Source organism: Nomia melanderi, chromosome 12 (assembly GCF_051020985.1).
Source record: "Nomia melanderi isolate GNS246 chromosome 12, iyNomMela1, whole genome shotgun sequence".
Classification (NCBI taxonomy): domain Eukaryota; kingdom Metazoa; phylum Arthropoda; class Insecta; order Hymenoptera; family Halictidae; genus Nomia; species Nomia melanderi.
The window spans coordinates 1,292,461-1,312,606 of record NC_135010.1 but is presented as its reverse complement, the minus strand read 5'-3'; the positions used below and the strand labels follow the sequence as shown (position 1 = coordinate 1,312,606).

General features: G+C 30.1%; 1 protein-coding gene across 8 annotated transcripts in view; it reads left to right on the top strand.

Annotated features, from left to right (window-relative positions):
• The window catches only part of LOC116426355 (putative G-protein coupled receptor CG31760), a 151,996-nt gene that overhangs the window by 102,403 nt on the left and 29,447 nt on the right, over positions 1–20,146 (top strand). For 7 of the 8 annotated variants that reach the window (XR_012999876.1, XR_012999879.1, XR_012999878.1 and 4 more), the window contains exons 2-5: positions 970–1,127; positions 2,333–2,500; positions 6,761–6,965; positions 16,525–16,759. Coding sequence is in view for 4 of the 8 variants with exons in the window: in XM_076372847.1 (XP_076228962.1) it covers positions 2,354–2,500; positions 6,761–6,965; positions 16,525–16,759 (587 nt within the window). In the remaining 4 variants the exon portion in view is untranslated. The remainder of the gene's footprint in view (positions 1–969; positions 1,128–2,332; positions 2,501–6,760; positions 6,966–16,524; positions 16,760–20,146) is intronic. The other variant, XM_076372846.1, reaches the window with a different exon arrangement.

Genomic DNA, 20,146 nt, shown 5'->3' with positions numbered 1-20,146 from the left:
TTCTTTACCTCGATCTCCATCAAACCGAAAGTGTAAAATCACACTACGACAAGAAGGGACAATCATTTCTTTCCACTCTGTATAATTATTAATGCTGCTTTACGTTTTTTAAAACTTACAATACAGTTTCCTAATTTCCTGATTATGGATTTTCATGAAATTCAAATATAATGTAGTTTTCATAAAAATACCTGTCACGTATGTTTTTTATCGACACTCGACTATGTTAAAGGGGTGAAAACTATCCTGAAAATTGGGATACCTTGGAAACTATTAAAACTAGTATAACTATTTTTATTATTAATAGTACTAATACTCTTATTATTAACAGTTTTTATTATTAACATTTATTTATATTTATTACTCATATACATTGAAAATTCTATATAGTTGTGTAGGTACATGCAAGAACACAATGAAATCAAATATTTTTACGAACTTAGAGATAGATTTTAAATTAGTTGCTATCGTGAGAATAAAATATGCAATCAAAGGGAAAATTTTCTATACAGTGTCAAGTTTTTACACATTCCATTCTGACAGAATGAATTTGTATAAAAATCCGCAACGTAATCACAATTCGTACTCGGGTACGTTGGCATACTTCAATGAACAGAGTCAATGTAACAACTATGTATTTGAACAGTAATAGATATTGTATGATGTTATTATTGAAAAGCTAGTATGGAAACGATTTCATAACATATTTAGTCCCTCACAAAATATTTAATCGTTTTAAGATAACACAGACTCTATGTATTACTATTAGTGCAATAATATTTTCTAATAAAAAAAATTCAATAAAATTTTCTTACCTGTATACAGTCAATACATGTAAATACAATAAATTTTATTAATTTCAAAATATTTGATAAAAATATGATGTTAATGTCACTTTATCATATTGATATTGCCTATATTGATATTTATAACTGTGATCTAAAACATCACTCATTTTTCATTTTACAGAATCAATTCCTCACGATGAGTAATCGCTGAAAGTGACAGATAATCAAACGAAGGTAAAAGAACCTTCACACAGAATGTCGAGAATATTAAAGGGAGTTGATGAACGCCCCATGGACCCGGGGCTAAGACTCGGCACCACTTGAATGCAAAAGAAAAAGGTCAGTGTAAAGGACTTTTAATTCATTAAGTAACCTGCATTGAATTTTGCGTTAAAATGTTTAGGTCACGAACTGAATCAATCTTGTGCAAATCCGCTTTAGATTGTAAAGCTCATGATTAAATTGCGGAGCACGTTTCAACCGCACAAATTGTTCATCAAATTAATCAGTTAATCTGAAAGAAACCTACAATTAAAGCTTATAAATTAACTTAAATACAGAGTACGTAGATGAAACAAGTAAAAAACAGATGATTTTAAATGCAAATGTAAATCGCATATCGCAAATGTTTAATCGATGAACATTCATATTTAATTTTTTGAAAAATCATTTTTTGAAAATACCCCAGATACTACTAGTTGGTTCTAATTTAATCGCTGTGATCAGCTAAAAATTCTATAAAATTAGAGTATATACATGTAGATTCATTTATATAGTGACAGACAAAAATAGTTTTTGTAAGAAAAATCCGTAATAGTTTTAATTTTAATTACATTTTAATGGACATTAAAGATGAAATTTATATTCCATAGTATAGCAATTTTAATAAAAATTTATAACATTTTAATACCTTAGGAGAATAAAAGTATTTGTTTATCTAATGTTTATTATCTGCTACCTAGATAAATTAATTTCAGTATATCGTAAATCATATTATCGAAAACCATGTTTACTATTCCACCGTAGTAAATTTACACTTAAATTAGTAAATTAAGAATATAGACTTTATTTCTTTATATTTGACAGTATTAAGCACTACGTTAAATATTACACAGTAATGATTAAAATAAAATTATTAATTTTTTAGATGCAACTATTTATTTTAACACTATTTCTACCGAAGGTGTCAAAAGACACCTTTTGAAACTTTTAACTTAAAATTATTTCGCAAAGTTAGTCGTATATTCTGAAATGACTTTTTGTCTTTTCTAATAACGTTTACAAAATTAACCATAGAAAATGTTCAAAATTCAAGTGAGGAAGAATGACTAAACTGAGAAAATAATTGTAAGTTAAAATTTTAAAAGGTGTCTTTTGACACCTTCGGTAGAAGTAGTGTTAAAAGTTTCTTACTGTCCAAATATTTATGTCCATTATTATATGATATTCACTTATATGTTCTAATAACTCTCTATATGCCTATCTTATATAAATAAAATAGTTAAAAACAAGATTATGCTAACAAAAATATATTTGTGATGAAGTACAAATGAGCAGGTCGCGGGATGGGCAAATCTTGGCTCTTGGTCCTGTTTCCTGCGACAATGACGACAATGACCATGATGGCGTACTTCACCGTAACAACGGCTACTCCTACTTCAGTGTCGTTTATCTCTACTACAACCAAAACCGATGCTCCCGACACAAAAAAGGTGAACACGTCTGCAATTTTAAATCTATGAATTTCTTTCAATTATTTCATATCATCGTTTAAATACATTCATTGTTTATTTGCTTAACAATAATTTTGAAGTTAAAATGAATGGCATTAACGCTTATTTTCATAGACTATTTATTAAGTTAAAATATATATTATAAAAATATGAACCATTAAATGTGACAGTATTCATTTGAAAATATTAGGTCATTTAAATGTTGAATAGATGTTAAATAAATATTAAAGTATAATATCAGAGAAGGAAGTATTCACAACGAATCACATATTCTGAATATTTTTCAATTTCAATATCAAAAACTATCCACGTGAAAGAAAATCTGATTACCCTGAACGTTATGAAAAATTATAAGTTATCATTAGTTTTTGATAAGATTGATGAGGTGAACGTTAGGTTGACCATGCGACAATACACAGACTTCTGGTCGAATGCGAGGGAACGCCATGGGTGCGAGCAAAGTAAGAGAAAAACAATAGAAGAATACGCAGGAGCGAACGCGTCCCGGATGACGCTCGTCTGTTCATCGCGTGCTTGTTGCGGCGTTTTATATAAACGCCTCAACAGTTTTCAGTATACAAGTGAATTATTTTGATAAAACCATTATTGTAACATAATCTTCGAACGAGCACCATTGTTTCGTCTCGCACTAGCTTTATATTTTGTAATGGTTCGTTATAAATATAATCTAATTATAATCTAGGTGCTAATTCACTTTACAATATTGGTACACAAAAATACTTCCGCTGACATTTACGCTTTAATTTTTTATTAACGCGTTGAATGCCGCATGATTTCACAGAGCAAAATTAAAGAAATAGGAAAAATATAATATTTAATCATTTGATTGAATTGCATTATCATTACTGATATATAGAGTGGACTATAGGAATTCAATTTGGTTGGGGGTCACCGGTGATCCCCATGGCATTAACGTGTTATGTATCAATTTCATAATTTCATCAATGCTCTAATTGTCTGAAATATGTGATACGTAGCTTGATAAAATTCGTGATTTAAACAGCAAAAATATGCTACAGTATACATCAAGATCCAAAGAATTGGAAAACTAATATATTTTCTGAAATGTATTATCACAGTTTCATTTGAACATAGTAGGACAGATCGAGGCAAACCGGATAAAAATAAGAATATTGAACGTATTTGTTGCATTGTTATAGAAATAAGCATGCTGACCATCTATATTTCTTCATACACATTCTCTATATTTAATCCAATACATCTTTAATTGTTTCGAACCGTTGTTTGCCATCAGCACTTGTTAGAATCGAAGCGAACGTAACGTATTCGTCGCTAGTCTAAAATACGTATGTAGTTGGAATTTCACATTTAAAATAGCAAGCTAAGCTTGGAAATTCAAATATGTTTATTATATGTTTATCATTAGCCCTTAAGATGTCTAAATTCAGTACTTAATGCACTTTAGTTTATTATATTGTATTTTGTTCAATTATCGTATTCACTTTGAAATCCTTAGAAACAGGGCTATTCGGATCAGATCGTGCAGGGTGAATCGCATTACTATTTTTTCTTCTTTTATTATGTCTCTGATTACAAATATCATGATAATTTACATATAGATAGTGCATACGTGTAAAAAAGACACACCATGGGATCACGAAGCCCAAAAAAATTAAGGATACAATAATAAGAATTAATTCGGAAGAACTAACCAATGCATCAAGCTCCGGAAATTTATCGCATACTTTTTACCACCCAAAGAAGACTTGTGGCATAATTAAAAAACCCAATTTTACATTTGACATCACCTATCAATAAAATGATACTTCTTGAAAAACAAAAAAATAAGTTAAAGACTAGGCTAAAGAAGAACACTGTTAAAAGAAGAATAAAAACTAATAAAGACGAATGAGTTCATATATAAATACAAGATCTTCTAAAGAATAATATTGCATTTATTGCAATAAAGAATTTCGATGCAGTCTTTGCGAAGAGTCGTATTACGAAAACTATGCTAATAAATGTAGTGTTAAAAGGTAGTATATTTGCAAGAAAAATGTCAATAATTGATTATATTATAATTAAATTGTACAATTTTTTATTTAACCGAAAATTTTTACAAGAAATTGAATTCCGCTCTAGATTCTCGCTTTATCAGCGAAAAACTAATTGTTAAAACTTCGAATGAAAATTCTTTTTTATAAATCTGTTATTAATATATACTCAGTTTTAATATTAGTAAAAAAAATTTTTTTAACTGAAAAATGTTTGCTTGCAAAACGAAGATTTTTAAGTTTTTAAAACCTTGTTCTTACGGATATTGAAGCCGAATGCGTATTAATAAGAAATCTATGGAGAAAAATGTTGGATCTAAATTTTAACTATTAGTTTTTCGCTGTTAAATCTGAACTGGTCCGATTCGCTTCGGTCTACTCTACCTTCTTTCTAAAAACGTTGACGAACATAGAAACTGTTTCCACCAAGATATCTGTGAAATGGAGAAACATTCTAATGGAGAAATAGTGTCATAACGCTGGCGGTCTATTGTTCACAAACAAAAATGGAAATGAAAGGATCATAATATGCGTCAAGCAAAAATAAAGCACTTTTGGGAATGTATACCTTTAGTGCCCTAGTTTTTGTTAGAAAGTAGTTCATAAATAACAAAATACAATGCTACAACAAAGTGACATCGTTTCATGCATTCAGCTGTTCCGTTACGCTGAGCTGCAAAGGGAGACGATCATTGACTCAGACTTGAGTATCAGTGTCATAGTTCTATGTTTTGTTGAACTCTTTCGTTTCTGTAATAACAAAACACGATTTGAAACTACTCTTAACTCCTTTTATGGGAAAAACATTGTTTTTGTTGTCTGGCGTAATTAAATTTTACAATAACAGTTAGAAATCAACGTGAAATCATAAAAAAGTGAGATTTTGCTTAAAGGCTCATACATTTGTAATCAGTTAATATTTAAAAAATGTACTGTAGGATTTTACTCACAAGATTATAATCTTTTGAAAAATTATGAAAAAATTTGCCAGATCTTATAAAAGTAAAATTAACTTAGAGACTTCAATTTGCGATATTTTCGGGTAGAGTATATTACTAGAAATTAAAGCAAGACATTATTTCGGAAAATAAAATTGTAAAAAATCTATAAAAATAAATTATGAACAAATTACAATATATATATTACAAGGAACAAATTTTGCTATAATGTGGTTGGTGCTCTCCACACACTGCTTCTTATTAAATATTTCCGAAATACTAACTCGAACGGCGATGTGAATCATTAATATTATGTAGGTTTACGGAACGCGTCAATTTAACACAGTTACACAAATGTGCATCCTAATTGTCTAGTTTTAAACTTCTAATTTCTAAGATCTAAATGAATGAATTTGTCAGTTTTGAATAATTTTTCTAAAAACAATAGAATAAACTGTACAATAAATGTTCGTAAATCTAGTATTAACCACGGGGAATGGCATTTAAAAAGTTGGTACTTCATTATAAATACTTACAGGTTTTTTTAGGTGCAAGATCCAAGCAGTCTGTCCTCTCCATGTTAGATAAATTGAACAATTTTTCAACAGGACTTAATAATCGATATTGCTGACTGACGGTTAAGCAAAAACATTCGTTGAATTTAAATTTCAATTTGCAGAAATCTGCAGTTCCTTCACTTGGTTTATTCAAGAAATACAAATAGGAAGAAAAAAATTGTAAATTTGTATCAAGTACAAAAAAATATAATATAAGTTACACCTGCCGAATATTAGAAAAGAAAACATATGTTCAACAGTACAATTTCACTTTAGCGAAATGAATTATTTTTTATAGTGAATAATATAAACAGGGCAGTCTGATTAATATAACACTTTTTGTTATGATTCATTTTAATACTATGAGATCAATGGAAACAAATGCTGCATATTTTACGATTTTACACACTTAACACTAGAACTACCGAGCATTTAATACAATTGATATGCAATGCTTATAAAAATTGTAACAATAGATTATCTTCAGTTTCTTCAAACATTCATTATAGCATTTAAGATAAACTATTGATTTTCAAGATCATATTGAATATTGAATGTTCTGAAGATATTAATAATTGCGAAACAAAAAAATTGAAACCTGTCATTCTAACTGGTACCGTAGTTCTAGTATTAAATTAATATTTCGTTATATAGGTTTTGTATAGGTACTATTATTGAAGTATTATTGAAATATTATATATTATAAAGATGGACATCGAAGAAGCTCTGGACGTAATAGAAGCGGCGTCAACTGGATCATTGGGTGACTATTGCGCCACCACTGCTGGATTTAAGTCTCTACCAGCTGCTGCAGCCCTCGATCCACGACGTTACGACACCGCACGTCAGAAAGCCGACATGACAGCTCTGATGCTCCAAAATTCGGGAACAATGGGAGTATTAAGGCATAATGGTGAGTTGTAAATAAGTAACAAATACTGTAAGAAAGTACGAGCGAGTAGAGAAGTTGGAAAACATTATACTCTTATAATATTATAGTAATCGTGTAATAGTGTAATACTATAAATTAATAATTATATTAACATCTTTGCGATTGCTGTCGTAAATTCACGTCTCTTCAAATGTTTTGTTTCAAAATATTTTACTTTCCCGTTGTTTTTCATTTGCGACTTTTTTAATGGGATGTTCTTCATTTAAACCCCTCACCTTATGATTTATTTCTTAACTGCGATCGATACAATTACTTTATCGTTAATAGTTTATTATTAGGAGAAGACTAAATTTTGATGCTTATTTTATGTTTATGTTTATTACTTAATTTAAATTATAAAAATTATTACTTAATTTAAATTATAAAAGTTAAATAACGCTTAATATTGTCAAATTCAGTTTCAAGTTTTCATCACCAGTCTCATACGGCATTGTAGGTCAAAGGGTTAAACAACAGATCGTTACAAGACTAATAAATATTTCAAAATAAATTTTCTCATTTTTGTCCTTCTTTTAACATCAGAAATTGACGAAAATAAAAAATATTTCTGATACTGTACAAATGATACGTAATATTAAATACAATAATAAACAAGACGTAATTTTCTTATTTATATCGTGTAAAGACACTTTGTTATAAACTTTAATTTCTTAAAATTTTTATATAGAAGACGTTTTTAATTTCCATAGTGGAAGTTATCTATTTCTCAAAGCAATTCATATGTAGGCAAGTAATAGGCATCCACAAAATAAACGTATTTTATTTTACCAAAGTTACCATTACCACAAAAATTATGATATGGGTGTTATTTTTTCACTGTTCACAATACATCATAGTAGTAAGATATCTATTACAGTGTCATTTAATTAATATCATGATGAGAAAATGAAAAACAAAAGCAATATGTTTTAATAATAAAGTGTAGTATACAAACAAATTAATAATTCATTTTAAATTCTTACTATTATAATTAAATTGCAGTTGTATGGATTGAAAAACGATATAATAAATTCATTATTAACGTTTATTTTACACACTTCAACAGTTACATACCGTGATATGAAATATAAAGTACACTCTTACGTTACATACCCTTTCATAACAAAATACAGCGTGAAGTTGGTATAAACTACTATACATAAACAACATTATAATAGCGAATAATATTAAAATGTCATATTAAGTGTAATTATGTACTTGTATTTTTAATTAGCTTTTTCTGAATCTCTACAGGCTGCCAAAAACTGTACTTAATACTTGTGCGTTTTTCTACTTAATCAATTTGTTTTTCGAAGAGTATGTCTCTTAATTACTCAATTACTTCTATCGAAAAATGTATAAAATTTAATAACTAGAAATACGTGACACTATAAATATTAAAATAATTTACCAATTCTGTTGGTCTACAGTTAAATAAATGAATCTCTGAACGTCAGAGAAGTGTCCCATCGTTTGACAATTCGCTAAAATCCGTTTATTCAAACACTTACACGTACTTATTAATTTAATGGCATACGAAAAACTCTATTGTGCTTACAAAGAAACGAATGGTAAATTTATTAGGTTCAGAAATAAATCCTTCCGTTGTAAATATGATTTTCTGTCTCCACTGTTTCGTTATCAGTTGAAAACTTAAGTTGAAAAAGAACTGAAATTGAAACTCGATACTATCTTGGAAACTTGAAGACGCGATGGTAAATTGAAAGGGACGCGGCTGAAACTCATATTGCAATTTCCAGAGAGTTCCGTTAAAGTGTTCGAGTTGGCACCTTTTCCGTGGAAACAATCCACCCGAACCTCGCATATCTCAAACCATATCGCGAGCACCGTGCGCCAAACAATTTACATATCACGTTTCCTTACAGCACCTGTTGCATGTCAATCTACTACATACGAGTTCCAGTTTTTTAAAGTATTCAGGCCACGGTGACTCGACGTTAGATGAAATAAACAGCAATGTTTAATTCACCATTTTAAACAATACGAATAAAGCGTTTCCTGTGAGCACGGTATTTCGAAGTTACCCAACGGAGCAAAATATGTAAATTTCTACAGATAGAAACGGAAAATTCTGTTAACTCTATAAATAGTAACCGTCAATCAATCGTGTTAAACAGCGTGAATGAAACGTGTCATATCTACACTGTGTTTTAAAATTACGCAAGAAAACGCACACCTTTTCCTCACGACGAAAGGAAAATCTTTTCGTTTAGAATGTCCATTTTTAACCCTTTTGGTTACGATGGACATGATATCTCGGTTCCACAATGTCGTGTGTACAGTGATGTTGCCGAGATATCTCGTCACTATGATTCTATTTCTTTAGACACTCATTATAGTATTCAAGTAAAACTGTTTGTTTTCAAGATCATTTCGAATATTCAATGCGTCTCCATATAGTAATCCTTCATAACTAAACATCATGTACAAAATATACTATTTATTATGCAACTTAATTGTGACAGTTGAATAAACATTTAAATTTAACGTTTTTTGAAACGAAATTTGGTTGACAACGAAATTTTAAAAGCTTACAGTTCTACTTTTATATTGCCTATTCAAAAAATTCCGAGACAAATTATGTGAAATATAAGTGGTTCATTTATACTGCAATATCTATTCGGTTACCTTCAAAGTAATCTCCATTGCCTAGAATACACTTTTGCCAACGGTTTTTCCAATTTTCACAGAGTCGTTGAAACTCAGTTTCTGTAATGACGTTCAGCTCATCTAACGAATTTTGTTATCGCCACAATCGATTTAGAACGGCCTTTTCACGGGAAGTTTCAGTTTGGAAAGCATGAAAAAGTCACGCTGCGCTTAAGCTAATGAATACGGTACTTGCGGGACGAGAACAATTGAATTTTTTATTAAAAAGTTGCGAACAATCGTCAGAGCGTGAGACGACGCGTTACACTTTCGACGCGATGAAAGTCGCTAAATGTTTACATCTCCTTTCACATAAATATCTTTAACACTAAAATTACCGAGCAGTAAGATTAACAGTTTTGTATCTCCTTATAAAATTTATAAAAATATATTTATTGAGATGTTAATTTGTTCATATTCTAGTTTGGATCACGCTAAACCAATTTACTCAATAACTTCTCAGAAAATTATATATCTGTTTTCAATAATTGTAAAAGAAGAGACCCGAAATGTATCACTTTGATCCATCTAGTAGTTCTAGAGTTAACAATGTTTCATTCAGATTATTATTTTGCAAGTATACAGGCATTTGTAATGTATGCTTCGACATTACGTAGCTAAAAAACTGTATATGGCCCATTTTCCTTTAAAGTGGTGTGTCGGATTATTTATTCGAGGAATATACAAACTGGGCAGAATATTTATTTTAATATTAAAGCAACGAACACGTTTAACATAATACCAGATCGTATTTATATAGTAAATACAAATTGATTAGTGTATAGTAAAAACAAATTGATTAGTGTTTGTCAATATTTTTAAGTTGATACAAACGCAAACTCTTAAATATTTCAATGTATGTTGAATTTAGTTTCAATAATATCTTGTTGCGCGCAATTAAACAATGAAGTGTATCCTCGTCAAATGCAGGACAAATGCACTTATAATATGTTCTAACGAAAAATTAAAGCGAAAGGAAGAAGAATTACATGTTTGTCAAAAAAATAAATAATCCATCGTTGAAAAACTCAGCATCATTTAGAGTTTTAACACTAATACTACCAGGCGAGTCAAACTGACTCATTCCTGGTGTCTTCTTTCTGCAATTGCTAAAAAGATAGCAGATATTTCTTTGAGAAATTATTTAAAAAATTGCTTTACCAATAGACATATTGAATTGTTAATCAATCGAAGTCTCGATAGATGCACTCTTAAAGTTTCTATAGAGAAATTTCAAAAAGTCAATTTAACTGTTCGATAGTTTAGTGTTAAGATGACGCGTATACTCGCTAAACGCAGTTAACTGATTAAAAAAGAAACTCTTCTTTCTCTTTTTATTAAAAAATTTGTCTCAAAATTTTCCAGGCGTATAATTGCATGATTCTCGCCTTATATCGCTCATTCACTTTAGCTTGTTTAAGAACGCGAAAAATGTGCATACATAGTTCCTTGCTGCAGCATTGCTACCATCAGCGTACATTTTACTGACCATTCGTTTCTTCCGCAATTCTCTGCCTCACAAATTCCTTTTACTCGAAGACCCTCGTGAGAAATAGCAAACGGTGTTTCAAAGTAGCGAAACTCTTTTCTCGCGTTATTGAATTCTCGTCCGTTCCACGGCAATCCACCAGGCCGACGTAAAATCGATTTGCTCAATCACCCACGCACGATGACGGACCGCATTGTCAACAGTCCAATTTATACAGGACCCGATATATCATCGCCTAATCGAATTTCATTTGCTGAAACGGTAACGAGAATATGCAAGACACCGGAATGCATCGACCGTCCTTTGCATGGTAATTACGTGCATCTAGTTGTTACAAAAATTTAAATAAGGCTTTAAATATTCAGAGGGTAACTTACCTGAAGAATAGCAAAAAGTGTAACAGGTAGGATTATCAGACTGCGGATCTTTATGCAACTTGAAATGTTTAAGAATATAATTAGGAAAGTAGAATTGTAATCGACAATATTATCCCTTAAGAAGCGTTATAAAAAGTACTACGTTTTGAATATTTTATAAATATTTTCGTATCATGTGCAGTCCGTGCAATTACTTTCAAATTTTGCATAAGTGCATAAAAATCCGTAGTTTAATTATAACGTTAGACGTAAAAGTTCAGAAATGGTGAAACGGGAGGTATGGAAAGAAAAGGTGATTTTTTCAGGGCAGTAATTGGATTAGTCATAAAAACTTCATAAGATCTTACTTTTGACGTGAAGATATCCTAATCGGTTTAGACAGATTTACATACGTGTGTACAAAATGTTCAAAATACTTTTCCTATTATTCTATAATGTGATATGGAAGTGATATGTGTAAATCTCACGTCTTGAGTCAATCCACTAAGCCAAAAGGTCACAGGGGCAAAGGGGCGCTTCCATTCACAATGCTCGTGCCGCCTCGGCTTTCGACGCATGGTCATTATTGGCACGCGGCAATAACAAAGAAAGGAAACGGGACCGTATGGGACGGAGTGAGACCCAACTATAGAGAATTGTGTTTCCTATCGTTACGTCTCACTTCGTTGCATTCGGTCTCGCTTCCGTTCTTTGTTATTGCCGCGCGCCAATAATGACCATGCATCGAAAACCGAAGCGGTCCGAGCATCGTGAGTGGAAGAGTCCTCTTGTCCCTGTGCACTTTTAAACCCTACGACACTGAAGCTGACGAGAGAGGCGAACTGCACACGATACATCCACGCATACTACGAAGACAATTTACCGAATGTCTCGTCCAGACAAATTGTAAAATGCATTGGAGATATTTAAAAAGGAAACAAATATCTCGAAAATTATCAATAAGCGAGATCGTCGCATACATGTGTAGAAAAAAGTTGCTCACAATGTCGATTTCTACAACACATTGAAAAAAGTGCCCCTGTGTATTTTCAGTTTTTAGGATTGACTCATGACGTGAGAGTTGGATAATACCTGTATCATTATTCAATATTATAATTCAGATATCTTGTAAATTAGTAATTTTTAGGTTTAAATGACTTAGAATTCTTGTGTAGAATATAGCTGTATAAATTAGTACTTATATTAATTAAAACATATATGATTTCATTCAAAACACAAAATTGACCTTCATATGCCTCCTACGCGTCCACAAAGAAGTTGCTTATACAAGATGTGTTCCATGAACTCACCAAACTTTTGTCCGACATATGTTTTTCTATCATCAATAATTTCGAAGATATTGGAATGGATCTATTTAAATGGCTCACTCAGTATCTATAGTATGGTGGTACCATATTTCATATCAAATTTGACTTAAAATGGACATCACTAGCAGAATGAATAAGCTATTACAAGCTATTTTCTTTAAAACCATAGCAAATATTGATGCTACATACTTTTTTTCAACTAGATTAGATAAGGATATTGATTATTTGGTGGACAACAAATTTTAGGGGGATGTCTGCTGAAAGGAAAAAGAATTTTACATAAATTAAATAGCTTATTAGTTTTACTTATTCATATAGCTCTTATCAAATTTGCGCAGTATTTACTTAAATTATTATTTTGGTTCTGCATAATCGACAAACTATACAACAGAGACACTTTTTCCAAGAAAACCTTGTGGAGGTATTAAAAAAATATAAATAAATATTTTTTAAGTGTTTTTTTTATTGTAAGTTAGGAATAATTTCGTATATATATTTCAAATATTTATTGAACCCTTTGTTACTAATGCATGTACGATACCTACATATAGATTCTTATTTTTGTATCTCTTTTTGTTATAGAAGCAGTAACTATTGTATCATTGTATACTTAGTACAAACCAATGAAGAGAACCTATGTAGTCAACTAGTTCAATTTTTTGTTAAATACCAAAGCAGATTAAATGAATTCAGTATATTCTAAGGGCTCTTACAATGAGAATGAATATTTTGTAAAATCTCTCTAAACATACAAAATGAAATATATTTGAAATAGATGTTACTCAGTTCTATCAGTGTCATCAAAACAATGAAAAAATTAGAAATTATTCAGTTAAAAAGAAATGAAGGATTGTTCTTTTGTTCCTCTGGTAACGTGCTGTGATTACACATTTCACCATTCGTTATGCAAGATATAAATTATGTGTTAAAGTTGAAACTGTTAGAAAAGTATATACAAATCGATATATGTATCTACGTATTTAACATATTGTATTTTGTTTATTGTTCGGGAAAGGAATTTGGTATTGAGATATATTCATATTTTACATGTTTACGGTGTCTTGCGATTTATGTTATTTGCATTTTGTGTATTTAATAAAAGTATTATTATTTCTTAAACACCCAACAGAAACAGCTTATTGATTATGCACTGTATCAAATACATAACAGCATAGTATCGGTTTCGTCAATACTTTTTAAAATATTAAAATAGCAAAACAGGGCGATGTTATGCCTAATAAATAATTTTTCTTGGTATTCCGTAGAGAACGATTCTTTTTCTGAATTCTAATCATCTCTTTCCATGCCATACGTGGAAGTGGAATCTGCCACGGAGAGGCTTATCGTGCGAAGACCTATCACGGAAAATTCCGCTGCAGAGAAGTATCATGAGCAGAAAATATTGGTAGAAAATCCGCAAGGGTGGCAAGCCCTAGCGTGGCGCGTGCCAGGCAAGCCTTTAATTAAGGCGACGCGTCTGAAGGTTTACGATGCGGCAATTGCTATTGAGGATGGTGGTCAGGGCACTAGAAGCGCACGTGTTTACTAAAGACGTACTACAATAAAGTGACCTCTAGGATCCTAGTTTGAAGTTAATGAACTGTCGATTGGAAAATGACGTTCATTTGAAAAGGTTTAAGTACAGTTTTATGTTTTGTTACTACCGTGCAATTCACTGAGACGGTACGCAGAGTAGGAAAGTTTATTTTCGATTGCATTGGTTGATTGAACATGCTTTTATAAACACCATCTCTTGTTGACCAACTAAGAAATGTTATACCTTTTTCTCCTCTACTGATTGCTTCTTTATGTTTTCTCTAACATACGTAACTGCTTACGGAGAATTAAATAAGGAGGATGGCGAGGGAGGCATAAGTAATTAGCTAATCACTAATCACATATAACTCGTGTTATAGGGGTTGAGAAGATAGTAAATAATGATGATTTAACCTTTTAGCTACGGCGGGACTAGCCTCGAAGCTGTACCTCTGTACGACAAGGTTTGATACAGTCTGCGTATCATAAATACTCACTGCGATTTGAGACTGATAGAATTTTCCACTTTGCAATTATATTAGATTAGAATATAATGTGCACAGCCTTCGATGAAAGAATTGAGTTCAAGAAGATGACATACACTATTATTAGATGATTGATAACATACAGTATTATACTTAATATAATAGAATAATACAAAATTAAGAAATAGAAGATTCACAAGGTTGCACATTGATAAAAGTTACATTGCGTATTAACCACTTGGGGTTAGGTAGGTTTAAAATTGTGTCACTTTTTTTACAGTTAAAGAGTTAGGACATAATAATATTTTGAAAAAATCGAAATATTTTTCTTGTTTTAAATAGTAGTTTCAAGTCTTGAGAACAGAATACAAAAGTTTTTACACGGATTCCAGACTTCAATGCAAATTATTTCTCGAAGTACCGTTTTGAGAGTGAATTCGTATATTTGCGCGCTTGTATATCTCCACATATTTCTATTTTACTTTCAAGTAAGAGAAGTTGTAAAAACTTCTGCTACCCCAGTGGAATCGCGTCACTCGTGTGCATAGGCTCTTATCCTGTATGTTGTGCGCGAAAACCTTCTTCAATTCACTTGTTTTTGATCTACTTCCTTCACTCAACTTGCCCACTACTGAAACTAACAACGATAGAAATAACTCGCCACTGAGGTCACTAAGGCAAGACACTAACGACAGTACATCAACTTTCAATACGTCTTCAAAATGTTTCTTTGGAGTTCTAACATAAAATACTCTCGAGCCATATGCTAGGCACCTAGTACAACTTGAAAAAAGGTCCATCTTCGCGAATATATTGAGTCATCCCATAAGTAATGTGGTTTTTAATATTTCTTTTATTTTTTAAAATAAAGATAAACAAAAATTTTTTTTAAATAATTGTAATATATGGATAGACAATTTATAGAAAGTAAAGGTGAATATGTTTCAGATGAAAAACAGTTCTGTTTATCTTTGATTTTAACAATAAAAAAATATGAAACGACGCATTATTTATGGGATCACCCAATGTTAGTTGAAAGTGTAGATTAACATTTTGTTGTATAAGATTTTATTTACTTGGAAAGGTAAATGAATGATAAAATTTTAGTTATTGCACTTGAGTTATTGTTATTTGTAATATCATCAACTCAAAAATAGGACTTCAATTGTTAAAACGGACTTTTCAAATCAAATAACAGAACGATTAAAATAAAATAAGAAAGATGCCATATCTACATAAATAAACATTAGTATTCTATAACATAAATTAAAATTCATTTCAGAGTGAGAGAATGAATTTATATGCAACTATATTAATGTGTGTAAATTGTTAATAGTAGTTTCTATGTATTCTAGAATTTATAAAACTTACTTTCTGATGAAACTGACTGTCAGAAACATTATTTAACATTCAAAACTGTCATCAAAATTCTAGTAAACTGAACAAACATCACTTGGTACTTATATCACAGAAAGATATTTCTCTGTTGTTTTTCATTTTCAAGATGCAATAAAAAAATCAACAACTACAAACAACATTTACAGGCTAGCATGTCAACACAGTATCAGAAATGTGTTCACCAGTTTTTCAGAGAATTGGTGTATTTTGTTCATGTTTTCTATAACTTCTTGAGTGTTATGTAAATCTTTTATATTGCTACATTTGAGTGTTTCGTAGTATTTTTAGACGCCATCGCGAAATCTTTGCTGGTGTCGGTAAACGATGCTGTGGAAACAAGGCTGATAGCATTAAACGCATCCACGGGGACGGTCATCAATGCAATATGGTTGGAAAGAAGCCCGGGTAGCGTCGGTGAGCCCTCAAAGGTTGAGAACCACGAACTCCAGCCGGGGTCAACACCAGATTCGAGTTTACCGTGGTTTGAGAATGCTGGTACCTCTACGGAATTGAGGTTCGATTAGTCACATAGTTTCAAAATCTGATGCACCTCCATGTTTTAAAGCATCTCCATGGATTCCGCATGCTTCAACAGATTAATTGTCATACTTTTTAACATATTGGTGATGTTAGATATCAAATATAAAACATTAATAATTTAATTTAAATAATAATTAGATAATTCAGATAATTTCAGGATTAACATTTAACATTTATTATAGCACTGTTAAATATATTTCCCATTTTTTAATTTATACCCTTGGAAATAATTATGGAAACATTTCTGCGTGAAATATATTTGTTACTTTCTTTTTCATTGAATATTGTTTTCATATATAAAATGTATCCAACAAGCTATTTCATATAATTTCAAATGATTATATTTTTTCAGCTGAATATTTCAAATAAATGCACAATTTTAAATAAATATAATCTATATTATATAATCAAATGATATATAACATAAGTTTAAATGAATTTCGTTTATAAATTGCTATAACCAATATTAATTAGAAACTTCGTAATAACAAATTTACTTAATCTAGTCTATTAATGCAAGTACATCAGACAACAAATTTATATTAAAACTTATCATATCTTAAATATGTTTCTAAAAATCAAATATAGTACGATGATAATGATAATTATAAGGTATTGGAATCAAGCTCAGTTTTTATTATTTTTAGTAAGTCTTATTCTATTATTATTGAATACACTCTACGGTGTGTTGAAAATTACAGTATGTTAAATAAATAACTGAGTGACTTTACAATGTAAACAGCTCATAAATAATGGATTATATAATTCTACATTTAATATACACAAAATTGTGTTAATATAATATAAGTAATAAACATGTACAGAAGTATAGAATCTGGTTTCATTTCATTCCAAAAAGATACATTTTTAATATTACTACAAACTCATCAGATGTTTACGTATTAGAGAAATGTATATCATAATAGTTTTTATAACGGAAAACATTTTCTACTTATAATTCAGAATCAGGTTAACGTCAAGTTCTTTAATAATATCTTACATACATTTATTATTAGAACAGTTAAAAACCAGATTTTCTGCTTATGAGCAATAGTGTCTTTAATTAATAAGTAATAACACACTCGTATATGTGTACTATACATGTATGTAGCTTTCCAAAAATTAGCACCTGCACGCACGCACACGCACTGAAGGACTTTTTGTTTTGCACTTCACCAATCATACTTGATTTTCATTTTCTCTTCCTGGCAAAAAAATAATAATAATGACGAAATATTACAAACAATATAATTTACGAACAATTAAAAATATTACTTTGCAATATTATTATGTATCGATATGACCTATTAATTAAATATTACCGTTTAATTTTATTCCTCTTATATATTGTAAAATAAAAATTTGTTTGTTGATTTCTTCGAAAACTTTCTGCAGTTTTGACTCGAGTACAAAGAAAGATATAAATATTATTGCCGGGAAGAGGTTTAACATTTTGTAGGCGCTCCACGATCATTCATCATCCCTCATCATCCCGTAAAAGCGTCAAGTCATAGAAACTTTGATACGCGAAAATGCAAAGACGTAAGCGTTTTCAGGTCTGGCCTCCTACTTCCGCCAAAATATCACAGTAATGATGATTACCGTACTGTCCGAATGTCTCAAAATTCGATGATTTATGATGATCATGAATTACGCACTGAACAGTGATAATACATACTAATAAACAGTGTACATGAAGGTTAGCTTATGGTGGAATTAAATATTAATTTTCTAACCAATAATGTTTATTTATAATAAGAATACCTAATGATAATAAAATAATAATTAAACATTGATACTTAGACATTAATCCGGTGAATGATATGTTAAAATTATTCCAATGAATATTAATAGCAATCCAACTACATTTGTCTAGATAACAAATTTGTGTAATTAATTTTAATAACTTAAAGTAAGTATTTGAATACCTGCTTGACTTTGAAATTAAATTATAGTCAATCAATATTCTAATTAAAACATCAGAATTAGATCAGTACTTATAACGAATACCAAAGTATGAAAGTACTTTTGAAATTACTTTGCTATACGGAATTATAAAATCTAATAATTTGGTTTCGTGTTTCCTAATCTAACAAGGAGAAGCTAATTTTAATAGTGCTTTAAATACATCTATACAAATTATAATGAAATACGTAAGTAATAATTTTCTTTAATCCGTTGAGTGGAAATAACGAGTCTCGCCCGCACGTGCTCTCTGCGCGAAAATTGATTTTGTACATTATTTTACAAATCTGCTATATTGCAAGTAAAATAATTTTCTTATTTTCATAAATAAATTTAATTGAACTTGTAATAATAAAATTTCCTTTACAATAACTGTATCTATACGATTGCAACAAAACTAAGTATTGTAAGCAGGAACATCTGAGTCGAAATAAATTGTAAAGCAAAGGGTTAACGTAAAATTACTTCAAGGATCTAAGCATTAAATTTGTGAATTGAATACTTATATGCTCGTAATCGCGAATACGAATTGTTTATTTATCTATGAGTGTCCACTGAATACAATTTACCATTAATGTATATTAACTTTAAAAAAGGTGATATAATTAAAATGGATCAATTTATTTAATATATAGTGAATTCAAAATTACTTGTTAATAATCAATGTGAAACTTGTACGTTATTAATCATGCTGTTGTGGAGTTTATTGTTAATTGTAAAATTTGATTTTGTTTTTGGGAAAGCGATAGCATGTATTTCTAACACACGCATAATTAACAAGATTTATTATTTAATTTTGGGGATCGTATATCATATTTCAATTACGAGACTTAACTGTGATGCATTTAACGCAAGAATTATGAACGTGACTTTCATTTTGAAGGGGATATAAACGCTTAAACAGACATTTACGATAATCAATACGTTATGGGTATACCGTTAGAGGATTTTTACGTGTGTATGCAACCCAGGAATATTTATAGCGTGCATCATACTCTAACTGTCGAATATAATATGGGATGACTTGAACAAATTGGAAATTGATTTTAGATAAAATTCGTTTTACACATTAGTAGATATTATATTTCGCATCACATTTAAACCAGTTTACAATTATTTATTAGTTTGTGGAAAATACATAATTTAAAATCGAAGAAATATCTAATTTTAAGACACTTAATATTTCTCGATTACAAAAGTCCTAATAGTACATATTGCTTTATAAATTATCATATATATATATATATATATATATATATATATATATATATATATATATATATATATATATATATAATATATATTTTTTTTCAAATAAAACTATTATCTTTATGGATATTCTTACTATACTTTCTATTTAATATTATTTTCGATATACTTTCTATTTCATTAAATA